Source organism: Pungitius pungitius, chromosome 21 (assembly GCF_949316345.1).
Source record: "Pungitius pungitius chromosome 21, fPunPun2.1, whole genome shotgun sequence".
NCBI lineage: Eukaryota > Metazoa > Chordata > Actinopteri > Perciformes > Gasterosteidae > Pungitius > Pungitius pungitius.
The window spans coordinates 14601252-14613683 of NC_084920.1; the positions used below are offsets into that span (position 1 = coordinate 14601252).

General features: G+C 45.4%; 3 protein-coding genes across 3 annotated transcripts; 1 reads left to right on the forward strand and 2 right to left on the reverse strand.

Annotated features, from left to right (window-relative positions):
* Nucleotides 1-827: 827 nt before the first annotated feature.
* On the reverse strand, nucleotides 828-3786 carry g6pc1a.2 (glucose-6-phosphatase catalytic subunit 1a, tandem duplicate 2). The gene is made up of 5 exons (XM_037463789.2): nucleotides 3333-3786; nucleotides 3127-3236; nucleotides 2330-2450; nucleotides 1943-2058; nucleotides 828-1708 (listed from the first exon to the last, which is right to left on the reverse strand). Exons 1-5 carry the CDS (start codon nucleotides 3560-3562, stop codon nucleotides 1185-1187), a joined length of 1101 nt encoding a protein of 366 aa, XP_037319686.2. The 5' UTR covers nucleotides 3563-3786; the 3' UTR covers nucleotides 828-1184.
* A 554-nt stretch (nucleotides 3787-4340) lies between these two features.
* On the forward strand, nucleotides 4341-7379 carry LOC119212915 (glucose-6-phosphatase catalytic subunit 1-like). Its single transcript, XM_062560250.1, is given in 7 exon segments — nucleotides 4341-4367; nucleotides 4516-4536; nucleotides 4539-4738; nucleotides 5092-5176; nucleotides 5726-5856; nucleotides 5930-6045; nucleotides 6138-7379. Coding segments are annotated over 7 exon segments (1089 nt in total). The 3' UTR covers nucleotides 6647-7379.
* Nucleotides 7380-8640: 1261 nt separating this feature from the next.
* On the reverse strand, nucleotides 8641-12391 carry psme3 (proteasome activator subunit 3). The gene is made up of 10 exons (XM_037463794.2): nucleotides 12240-12391; nucleotides 11532-11564; nucleotides 11348-11410; nucleotides 11010-11114; nucleotides 10861-10909; nucleotides 10597-10715; nucleotides 10183-10319; nucleotides 9801-9855; nucleotides 9507-9593; nucleotides 8641-9403 (listed from the first exon to the last, which is right to left on the reverse strand). The coding sequence occupies exons 1-10, from the start codon at nucleotides 12279-12281 to the stop codon at nucleotides 9323-9325; spliced, it is 771 nt and encodes a 256-aa protein (XP_037319691.1). The 5' UTR covers nucleotides 12282-12391; the 3' UTR covers nucleotides 8641-9322.
* Between the last annotated feature and the right edge of the window lie 41 nt (nucleotides 12392-12432).

Below are 12432 nucleotides of genomic sequence, written 5' to 3' on the forward strand. Positions count from 1 at the left end.
AAGGGCAGAACAGGCAATAGACCAATGCGTGGGAGGCCAGGGGTGAATCCATCAAAGTGACGTTAATAAAGACCACTTGATTTGGCCCGCTGGCTCAACAGATGAAATGGTGGTGTTCAGGTCCACTGGAGCAGAGCAGAGTCTGTGGCTTCCCCACTTTTCCCAGGCCTTGTGTATTGAACACTGGTTATTGTCATTATGGGCACGAAGACAAGGAGATAGCAACCTTAGAACTGCGTTATGGTGTTGTCCTATGCTCGTTAGCGCGGTCGTGAAATTCACACAAAAAAAAGGTGAGAATCCTGTGAAATGGTAACCCTCCGACAAATAGAAAAATATCTTACCAATTGCCTACCAGCATTGCAACAGCAAAAATATCCGGGTCAGGGAAAGGTCACTCATCGGTCCATGTACTGGACGGCTTAAACCTCTTCTCTGTATTTCAGGGGAATTATTGCTGTAACATCCTTTCATTTATCTGACAATGTTTTTTTAAGATATTTTTTTAAGATAGAGATTTTCTAAATAAATTGCATATGATCTCAAATGTTATGCATTGTTTTAGATTACTTAGTTGGGTAGTGTAAAGTAAACACATTGAAGGAGTAGAAATAACCGAGAGCCAGGTTTTTACTTTTGCTACTTACTACTTTTAATACATGTAGCTGAATATGCTTTTGAATGCTGTGTGATTTCTTCCATTAGAGTACTTTTACTTTAGTAATAACGTTGCGGGAGCTGTTTATTATTGGTGATGGAGTGGATCATTTTGTATTAATTAAAATAAAAAAGTCAAAAATTAACCAATTCATGAAGTACATTTTTGAAGATTTTTTATTAAAAATATTCCAAACAGTTTCAAAAATACTTTGTATAACATTTAAAATACATTACTAATACAGTTGAAATACCAGGTGGAAGCAGTGAGTGACTGTTTGAGGTCTAACAGAAGAGCTGCACGAGTTCATTTGTCCTCATCAGGACTCTGAAAGAAATATCTCATTTTAGTCAATTCGTAATCGCTCTTTGCAAGTGCCACCGGGTCGCCTCCTGGACAGTGCTTTCACAAAGTGCTCTACACAGTTCAGTGTCCAAGTCACAAAAGGTGTCACGGGCCTTTTGTCCTTTCCGAAGACCAGCTGGGCTCACGAAACGCGCGCGTCAAGTCCCCACTCCCCTCGTGGTCAGTGCGTATAGTCCCGAGGCCACGCCCCCTTCTTGCTCTGCAGGCTCAGCGCTCCGTTCACGAAGTACGGCACGATGCTGACGGCCACCAGGGGCACGGTGGCGCTCTTGCAGAAGGACAGCAGGTAGAAGAGGGCGGCGGTGTGCGTGGGGGGCTTGAAGGAGTCGAAGAGGTGCAGCAGCACCAGGGAGCCCACCACGCAGCCCACCTTGCTGGTCCTGCCGCCGCTCCTCTTGGCCTCGGCGTAGAGGGGCGAGTGGAGGGCCAGGCCCAGGCCGAACAGGGTGCCCATGTTGCGCAGGAGGCTGGCGAAGGGCGTGGAGTCCAGGTTGACCCACTCGGGCCTCACGCACCACTTCTGGGCCTTCTCCATGGTCCACAGCAGGTCCACGCCCACGGACCTGAGGAGCAGGTAGAAGCCGACGGCGAAGGAGGTCAGGAAGAGGGTCGTGTAGAAGTACTTCTTCATGCTGGCGCTGTAGATCCACTGAGTCCTGTTGAAGACTTCGGCCACGATTATACCTGCAAGTGTAATGCCAAAATCAAACTGAGAAACATACAGCCAAGTGGGCAGACTAGTTCATGTGGACAGACTTCTGGAATTTTTGATTGATGTCATTTTGATTAAATAATGGTTGCGTATTTGATTTTTATTTATTTGATCATAAACGATGAATAAATCCTTTCACTGATGATTGCTTTACGATTATTTCCATTAACACTTTGATTGATGCACTTATTCACTTCCAAACTGACCTGTGATGACGCCAGCAACGACCTGGTGGGGGAAGTGGGCGGCGATGAAGACCCTGGAGAGACAGACGCACACCTGGACTCCCGAAAACAGCGTCCACAGAGCAGCCTTCAGATACCTGCCAACCACAACAGCGTCACCCTGTCACTATTTGGTTCCAAAGACTGAGGACGTTTGTGAGGTCAATGACCAAACATCATCACTATTAACAGTAACTCTCAGCCCGTCCTGAGAAATTCAGACGTCCAAACAACTCGCTCACAATCTCCCTTTTTAATCCATACAGATAGTTCTCAGGAGTCAATGATCAACCCGGCTCAGATAGTGTGTCCGCGCTGATAAGCTGGGGGGGGGGGGCACAGAAAACAACCCGCAGGGCTCCCACTCACCAGTCCTGGTTGGTGGGCCTCTTGCCGCCACCTTTCTTCTTGCTGGACATGAGGGCGAGGATGGAAGTCACCAGAGTGTAGTAGATACCGGCTGCTCCCATAGCGTGGCCCGAGGGGCTTCCTGTGACACACACACACAGACACACACACACGCAGATAGATAAGAGTGGGTGATTGACTCAACTAAGAGAGCGACTCCGCGGCCCATCCATCATGAATAAAAGTGTTAGAAGTGATGCCTCCTTTTAAATCCCTCAGATAGTCCGAAAAGGTAGATTCATTTTTCACAATAAAGCCAAGATTTAAGGGAAAAAGGAACACAAATTGCAATTCACCCAAATGTATAAAAGGTACATCAAACTTAATATGAAGTACAATGACTGTGTTACAATGGTTAAATACTACAATTCACACACATTTAGGCACTTTTACTATAATACAATAATAATACTTGCATTTAAATGCAGGACTTTTAATTTGACTTTAGTATTTTTTACATTGTTTTAATGTTGTCTAAGATTTTCATCTCCCATTGCTTATTAAAGACAAAAAGCTGTAAATTTAAAAAACGGTTGGATTATATAGAGAGACGGAAACTGCCCGGAAACCTCAGGTTTACTGTTTTTGGGGGTTTAAAGCAGATTATTAACCGACCCCGAGGCCTCGTGTCCACACCAGCAGCTGCTTTTCCGCCCACTTAAGTAGATCTATTTGCCACCTCGGGGGCCCCATGTAATATCCCGGGTCGGGAAGGCCGTAAACAGGGGGGGGGGGGGGATTCAGGTACGGCGTCTCACCTGGGCCGGTCTCACAGGTCATCGGGTACTGCTCGATGTGAGGACGATCCGCGTTGGCGTAGTGCGCCGTCTCGTGGACCCACCAGTAAGGCCTCTCGCCGAACAGAATCCTGAAGAAGAAAGACGCGCATGAAACGTGCACCTCCGGGTCAAGCTTCTCTCATCGCCACGCGCCTTCAGGGGGGGGGGGGACTCGGCGCACTCACCACTTGAACACCAGGTTGAGCCAGTCGCCGATCACGGCCACCCAGATGAGCTTGATGCCCACGGAGGAGCGCAGGTGGAACCACAGCGGGAAGAAGATGAAGAAGGTGTTCCTGAGGTCCGCCGCCCAGGACACCCAGAGGAACAGGCCCCGGGCGTCCGGGTAGTTGGTCTGCAGGTAGCGGGTGCTGCTCACCCCGAAACCCTGCGCGGCGTCCATGACGGCGTTCATCTTAAAAGAGGGAGAGAGAGAGAGAGAGAGAGAGGGGGAGAGAAAAATCTCGGGCCTGGTGCTGCGCGACAAGAAAACAAGAGTGCTGCTTATCAGCGACACAGCTGGTCTGCTTTATACCCGAGGGACCCACCACCCGAACGCATGCTCACGCAAGACCTTTGGACCTTGCACACGTGCAATAAAACACCGGGAACATTGGGAGACTTCGGGCCGGTTTGTCGCACAAAATATAGGGCGAGAAAACCAAGTTGTGAATCGGCGTCTTTGTCCGGCGGACCGCAAGCGGAGAGGAAGTCAGTGGCTCAGCAAAGCCACACTGTTTGGGAGGAGGAAATAACATTTGCAAAAAGCATATTTTTAAACACCGTCTCTCCCGATGCCTCCCTTTTGTCTCATGCATGCAGCCACTTGAGCAATTATTCATCAGTTATGTAATTGTGTTGTTTTGACGATTCGTTGGAGTACGTTGCATAAGGAGATCAATGATTAAATCGCTGATAAAAACAGAAGGAACTGATTCTCTACAAGTCACTGCTCTGTTGTGACAAAAACAGAAGACGAGTTCATATCTGATCTTGTTTTGGGGGACGGAATGTCACGTCAATCCACACTGCACACTGGACAGTAGCCGTAATAATTGTGATCATCATTAACGTTTGAGCCCAGATCCCACTGATCAGATGATAATAATATCTTTTTTAATTTTTTTAAACAAGGTTTTCCTAAAAATCTCTCATCTGTCAAAAGGTGGCGGCAGCTGATTTCTGCTAAAATGATGGATTTCAGTACAGCGGGGGCCGCAGTGGGGGGGGGTGTAAAGGTCGCGAAGGCAAACAAATTCTCGCTGGCCTTGAGTAAAGTCCGATGGCGACCTCACACACGCGGGCGGGGCCGAGGGGGGGGGGGGGGGGGGGGGGAATGGCTGGCCTGCGACATCGCTCGGGCAGCAGAGGGATCTCCTCCACAGCTGGGGGGGGGGGTCGAGCTGGCGGTCCATCTGCAGGCCTCGTACGGGCGGTACCGGGGCCTCTTCGGCCTGGCCTCCGCCGTGGCCGACCTGCACACCGCCTTCTTCTGCTTCTTCCCGATCTGGTTCCACCTGCGCCGGGACGCGGCGCTCAGGCTCGTCTGGGTCGCCGTCCTCGGCGACTGGCTCAACCTGGTGCTGAAATGGTAGGAACGACAAGAAGAAAAAGAAAAAAGGCCGTTTGTCCAAAAAGGAGAGTTGTGTTTTTAGACGTTGTTACGTCCTTTCAAACGGAAGACGAGCTCGGATTCTTTGGTCTGCAACTGGTCTGCAACTGGTCTGCAACTCAATCCACCACCTCTCTGCTCACTCTGGGCTCCACTGCCACAACCACCCTGAACTCTGGCTTGGCACCTCCATATATCCTTTGCTGATCAGCTGATCAGCTGCAGCTGCAGGAGTGTCACCATCACACCTGAGGAGAATCACATTCACACACACACACACACACAGCAAAACAAAACACGTTACGTAAACAGACGTTTTTTCCGACCGGCAGGGTTCTGTTTGGGGAGCGGCCGTACTGGTGGGTTCACGAGACCCGTGGCTGCAGTGGATCACATGCTGAAGACCTGATTGATCGTGTGTGTTGGAGTTATCTGTTCGGATCATTTCCACAGAGTTTGACAGAGTGCTTGTGGCTTTCTTTCAATGAGGGTTATAAACTTCATTAATTTGCACTTGTGGAGATATGTATCTTTTAAATTAGGGTGATAAATGCACAATGTTTCCTTCCCTCGATGCATTTACGCAATGGCGGGATGTGACTAAGTCCATTAAATGGAGAACTGCACTTAAGTTCAAAGTTCAAATTTTACTCCGCTGAGGGAAATATCCAACAAACAGTCTTTCAATCTGTCAATTAGCATTTATTCATATAGCACCAATATATATTCTAAATGATTCACTCGACAGAAATGGGGCCATTAAGTTAAAGAAATGAATAAATAACATGAACGAATACCACACTCAATAAATAGATTATAGCAAAGGTTACATAAGGTTACATACACATAAAATACCTATAAAAAGAATTGCAATTAAGCAATACTGCATGAAAACAGACTTGATAATAAGCAATAAACCATACAACTATAAACTTTGTGACTCTCACTTGTGGATTGCCTCTGCAGACGGGCTGATGTCTGTCTGTTGCAGGAAGCCCTTCGGGTCATGCCATGGGGGCCGCCGGGGTCTGGTATGTGATGGTGACAGCGCTGCTCGCCATTGCAACAGAGAAGCAATGCCCTCCGCTACTATACAGGTGAGTCTGCGGGTGGGGGGGGGGGTGGAGCCATCATTCATCTCTGTGAAAACGCCTTACGACTCTCTGTCAGACTCCTGCAGGTAGGCCTATGGGTGCTAATGGGCCTGGTAGTGGTGGTGGTCTGCATGTCCAGGGTCTACATGGCCGCCCACTTCCCGCACCAGGTGGTTGCCGGCGCCGTTACGGGTGAGTCGTGTCGGGGATGTGGTCGGTGCGATTAAGTAACATCTCCAAAAAGCCGTACGGGAGCTTCTGTCTGACTCTCCTCCTGTTTTCAGGCGTACTTGTCGCCGAGGCTGTCTCGAAGGAGAAGTGGATCTACAGCGCCGGCATGAAGAAGTACTCCTACGCGACCCTCTTCCTGACCTCCTTCGCCGTCGGCTTCTACCTGCTCCTCAGGTCCGTGGGCGTGGACCTGCTGTGGACCATGGAGAAGGCCCAGAAGTGGTGCGTGAGGCCCGAGTGGGTCCACCTGGACTCCACGCCCTTCGCCAGCCTCCTGCGCAACATGGGCACCCTGATGGGCCTGGGCCTGGGCCTCCACTCGCCCCTCCGCGCCGAGAATGAGAAGAAGGAGACAGGCAGCGGCTTCAAGACGGGATGTATCGCTGTCTCCTTGTTTCTGCTTCAGCTGTTGGACGGATGGACCTTCTCTCATGAAGATCTGATGACTTTCTACCTCCTGTCGTTTGGAAAAAGCGCAGTTGCACTTTTTATCCCGACTGCGCTGGTTCCCTGGGCGCTCCACTGGATTTGCAGAGGAAAGAGGGAAGACAAGAACTTCTGATTTCATGTCCAACTTGAAGAGTTGAGAGTCAATTATGTAGTTAAACCTACATTTAAACCTTCATGAAAATGTGCCTGGAGTTATTGTGCTGGCCTGGAATCAGTACGGTAGAGTTTAGGCTTATTTAGGTTGGCTCTGTCCAAAGTTCCTGTGATATCTCCAAACTTTAAGAATATAGAAAAAGGGAAGTTGATTTGCGATTCTTTGAGGGAGTTTGTGTTGGAGTGTGTTTTGTGATTTTGCAATTTTACAAATTGGTCTTTGTACGTATTGAAGACAGAAAATACAAGGTTTCAGAACAGTGCTGCAAGGATGACCCCTAAAAACTGGATATGAGTCAGATACTTTGCACGTTGTTTCAAAAATAAAGTATTGTTTAACACAAGCTGCAGATATTTAAGTTTTTTTTTTTAAAGAAGTCGGTAAATACCATGTCTGGTGAATTTTGGAGCATTTACGTGCAAGTCCCAATGAGACAACTGAACGTTCTCACTAGAACTTTAGGGGTGAAGTCATGTGACCCCCCCAGCGGCGGAGTTCCTCCTTCTGTCACTTAAATGACGTCTTTTCTTTTCTGGCCTGCAGCTATCAACTGAAAAACTGTTTGCTTTCTGCAAAAGACTTATAGATTTTTTTTTTTTTTTTCCTTCCCCAGCGGCGCGCTCGACTTGTCTTGTTTTCTCCAAACGTCCCGGAGCGATACGGCTCGTTCCAAACAGGAACACCCGTCAAACATTAACCAGAGCACGCTCCCATCACTCATAGCGACACAGCCCCCCCCACCGGCCCGCTCTCAAAAGGGAGACGGCACGCGGGCCAAAGTTCAGGAGCGCGACGCGTGCGTCACTCAGGGCGGCGCGTTGCTCAGGCCGCACATCGAGGCGGGACATCTGCCACGCTTCGGAATACTCCGTAAATTGAGCCGATTCGTTTGTGTTTCTGATTATTTTATTCATTTTTTTCACTTAAAAATGCAGCTGCTGCGTGCACTTTGAACACATTTTCACCTTGTTTTGGGGATGGCCGTGTGGTCAATCACAGTGGAAAGGGTCAAGGGGAGACACCGTTGATGACATAACATTTCCCAACTGCCGTGTCCTCCTTTAACTCCCTTATCTCACAGGGCTCTCTTCCCTTATCTACGTGGTGCTGCTCTATGACATCAGGCTCGATCCAGGGAGAGTAGGACATACGGGGGGTGTGAGGGGGGGGGCACACACACACACTACAACGTAGTCCAGGGACATTATGCAACGTCGAGCTGTTTGCATAAGTTTACATATTTAACCGTGGATGTTTTTCTAATTTTGTCACCGCGTTTTCAGCCGGAAAAACCTCGACCTGGTTCTGAGAAAGTGGGCCTGAGGTCCTTTCTCAAATGTTCTCCGATGTACACACAAATACGTTTGGGGCTGCTAGAAAAAGGTTCTGCTGTGGGGCCGTCTGTCGGTCAAAAGTCTGCGCGGATATCGAGGTGAAAGTTTAGTTGAGAGGTGAAAACACCATTATGAAGTTTCCTCATCACGTGTATTTATGCTTTTTATTTCATAGATGCTTTGTTTGTATAATATTTTAGGTTAGTGTGAGAATGTACTCTAAATCATTTAAATGGGGAGATACAATTTATTCCTGGAGTTTGTTCTTTTAAGCTTCTCCCTCACCTCTAAAATGAAGTGCAAGTATTAAAGAGCATAAAACTGACTTCAATTAATCTCTTAATCTTTCTGCAGAGGTTTGTAGTCACATCAAAGAGAAGATTTAATATCTACTGGCATTAACATTCAATAAAAGACATTTTTTCTGGGGGTTGAACATTTGAAACATTCATATTTGTTCTTTATACACTACGGATACAGTAATGACCATTTAGGACAGAAACATCTGCCCTCAATACAAAGAAGAATCTATCAAACACGTCAATATTCCTTTGCTTAGTCAGTTTGAGTCTGTGCTGATTGACAGGTCGACATCTGCAGGTTGAGAGGAGAAAGCAACATTTTCAAATAGGTATTTTAATGTATGCCTAAACACAAATGTACATACGTGTAAATCAACATCTGGATATTTGCATGAAAATAAAACGCATAACTATCGGATATCCAGAAATGCCAGGGTTATCAAAATGCTTTTTTGAATAGAATGAATGCCGTCACACAAGAGATGCTTTGGTGAAAACTAATAAGTCGCAAGATCTAAAAGCTGCTTGGTTTTCATACGCAAGGACTACTTTGTATAATGTAGAGTAAAAACTAAGCGACGTTCCTCACGACTTAAATAAAAGGAAAACATCCAGCGAAGTGGGACTGAAACAAACCACTTGACTGAATTATTGAATTAAGAGCTATAAAACAAACGATTTCACAGAGATCTCATGAAATGTTTAATTCAAAATAAATACTACATACCGCTTATTAGACGTATGTACGATCTATCTCGACATTTCCTTTAAAGGGGTTTTTTTTAAAACAAGAAATCCATTTAAACATTTAAAACAAAACAAACACTGTACTGGGGGCGGGGCCGATTGTTCTGATGTTGGCGAATGTCTATTTGTGGTCCAGAGGAAGCGGACCAGGCTGCTGTAGCTCAGAGCACACGGCGAGGAGGGGGTGATGGGGTAGTGGGTGGTGTTGGGGGGGGGGTGGGGGGGGGGGGGGGCGGAGGCTGAGATGAAGATCAGTACAGCGCGTCGGTGTTACTGCTTCGAGGTCTCTTGATCTTCTCGATGTTCTTCAGGATCATGTCGTGTAACGTTACCTTAACGGGAAAATAAAAACGCGTCGTAATCACGTGGAAATTAGGGCGAAAAAAAAATAATCATATTATTATTCATACTACGATTAAACACATGATAACTTACGTATTGATTTCTGAGCTCAGAAACTATGATTTTCAGGCTGATGTATTCCTTCTCATCAATCTCCGTCACCGTGCGCCGATAGTCCTCCTGATGAAGAAGTAAAAAAAAAAAAACCTCATTCACTTAGATTGGCAGTTCGTGCTCTCCATCCAAACAGTAACAAAGCACACAGGTGGGTTATGGGAGACGTTGTGTTGTTGTTAAAACAAGGAGCCTTTTCTCATCTTTATATTCTGTCATTTGTTCTCAAAAGTATTTTCTACTTGATTATTTTCAAATCATTTTTTTACTTACCACATGTGGATATTTAGCTATTTTAGAAACCAACTTTGCCCTTGTGATGTAGTATCTAGAAGTAAAGAAGAAAAAGGTTTAGAGAAATGTAATTCCCTCTTTTCACTGTGCTTTGCTCAAAACATTCTGTTTTACAGTTCCACAGTACAGCAGATGCTCAAATGTACGCTTTACTGGGATCTTACATGTAAGAGGGTCAATTCTTAATCAAAACATTCATATTATAGTTTGAGGGTTGCATGTACAATTTATAGCAGTAGTTTTCCCAGAAGCTATTTCATATCCAAGAAGTGGTGACGTCAGTGGTGATAACCAGCCCTGTAAGCTTTCTATTGGGCCTCATACTTTATTAATATAGAAAAGGATTAAGACTTCTTCTTACCTTGATATCTGGTCGAGGTAAGACGCTGCCTCTCCTTCAACGGTTCGGAGTTCAGCTACGGTCTCCTCCTGGATTGACACGCCAAAGTTGTTGCCATCTTCTATCCTCGGGATGAGCAGCTGAACCCACATTTTAACCTGCAGAGGAGCAGAGGAAAAACAAACAGGGAAGGATTGATCAGCATACATTTATACATGGGAGCTTTACATCTTTACATCAACATCTTTACATGTTAGAAGCCTCAAGGTATAACACCGGAGACCAAGTTACTACATCATGACTGGTAACTCAAAAAGAGAAAACTAAACTGATTTCACGCATTTCCAGGTGTGACGCCTAAACTGAAAGTAAAATGATCAACATCACTGAGAAACCTTTGATGAGAAACCTCTGGTTGTGGAGGGCATTACTTACAGTGTTGCATTTCTCTATTAATGTCCTGATCTCGGGTTTGACCTTCTCAATGAGATCAACGAGGCTTCCGTTGCTCTTCATCATCCCACCGGGCATGACGAAGACCTTGGTGCCGGTCACTTAGTGAAGAAGGTAAAGTAAATAGTAAGCATCAAGCATTACTCTTGATTCCGCAATACATTTTAAATTGTGTACATCCGGAATATACTAATATACTAATATCCGGATGGTTCTATTTGACCCATTGAAAAGCCTTTTACTCACCCTTGTCCTCTCCTCCTCCATCCTCAAGCTTTCTCTTTTTGGCATTTTGCTGTGAAACAAGATGAAAACAGGCTCAGGCGACACGCCCCACACTGTGTTTATTATAAACATTGAGGATTCAATTCAGCTCTACTCTAATGGAGCCTTACCGCTTCTAGCCCGTCATTCAGGTTTGACAGCAAAATTGGGTCTGGCACGGTCAGGTTGATCTCCGAGTGTATCTCCTTCAGGTCAGCGACGTTTATGATTGGATCCTGAAAAACATCAAGGACATTAGCTGAACATTTAAAATGCACACACAAAACTCTGCGCTTCGAGAATATTTATAGTATTAAAATAACAACTTTAAACTGAAAAAACTCAAATATCTATAAAAAGGCTTCTCGTTTAATTTATTTTATTTTAAGAGATATTTTTAATCAGACGGCACTCATTCATATATTTGAGACTACGTTGTGTATTTTTGACAAATTCACCTGGAACTGACCTTTAAGAAGTGATCAAGCTCCAGCAACTTCTTTGGGAAAAAACTTGCAACTAAATCTTCTGCCTGAAAGAAATGCAAATATTTCATGGCTTGAAAAATAAAATAATAAAGGTTTTTTTTTTTTTTTTACAGTTGTGTGAGAAACAGTGGCCACAATGTAATTTATTTGTTGAGCAACACTTACTTCTGAAGTGATACGTTCCCTGAAAGCATCAACCTGCAAACAGAAAGGACAAAAGAGTGCTATTATCAGACCAGTTGCAACAATCCATCAGCAAACCCACTCATTTATCTCTTTCTAAACACAATCGCAGGGTTCAGTAGATTTAAAGTGGGTTTATTTAGTAGTGGTGGAAAGTAACTGAGTCACATCTACAGAAGAATAGGACTCATGCGAGTACTTCCCTTTTATGTAACCCAATACCTTTACACCACATTGTGTCTGCTTAGTATCGTTAAAGTATATTAACGTTAACATTACTTATGGTTATCCCCCATGGACTCTGTAAATGTAACGAGAATAAATGTTAGGAGCTTTAAGATCATATCATGATCCAGGTATAATAACGGTCGCTGGATGAATTGGCTAACTGGCTGCTAAGGCGTTTTTAGGGGCATGGGTTCCCCCAATATGATTTTTTTGTGTGTTTTTTTTACACAAGACGTTGTAACGTCAATTTCTCTTCATCCACATGACGTTTCAGGTTACTGTGACGCCGCACCTGCCGGCACGTTTCACAGTTGTGTTGTAACAGGCGGGAACACAAGCCGGTTCACCACCACTAGCTAATGTTCACATCATGCTACAAAAACGTGGCTAGCGTGATAGCAGCCAAAATGGCATCAGGGGTCCCTTTAACCTCAACCGGGGTTTCCAAAACAGAAACCTTACCTTGGTTTTAATTTCATTGTCCACCTTTAGAAGTGAAGACATCTTATGTGATCAAATAGACGAAAGAAAGGATTGTCCCAACAGTGTGGCTTATTTTAGCTGTCAGCCACACTTTGTGAGCTTAAAGATGACGTCGATTACACGCGACAAGGGGGGCGGAAGTAAAGAGGAAGAAGAAAAAAAACCGATGATG

Excerpts from the sequence above, each read along its gene's own strand:
- g6pc1a.2 (XM_037463789.2), bottom strand. The coding sequence starts at position 3,562 with ATGAACGCCGTCATGGACGCCGCGCAGGGTTTCGGGGTGAGCAGCACC. Across the intron at positions 2,059-2,329 it reads AGGCCCACCAACCAGGACTG|GTATCTGAAGGCTGCTCTGT; the intron begins GTGAGTGGGAGC and ends TGTGGTTGGCAG. Across the intron at positions 1,709-1,942 it reads CGTTGCTGGCGTCATCACAG|GTATAATCGTGGCCGAAGTC; the intron begins GTCAGTTTGGAA and ends TTACACTTGCAG.
- psme3 (XM_037463794.2), bottom strand. The coding sequence starts at position 12,281 with ATGTCTTCACTTCTAAAGGTGGACAATGAAATTAAAACCAAG. Across the intron at positions 9,856-10,182 it reads TACCTCGACCAGATATCAAG|ATACTACATCACAAGGGCAA; the intron begins GTAAGAAGAAGT and ends CTTTACTTCTAG. Across the intron at positions 9,404-9,506 it reads CTGAGCTCAGAAATCAATAC|GTAACGTTACACGACATGAT; the intron begins GTAAGTTATCAT and ends TTTCCCGTTAAG.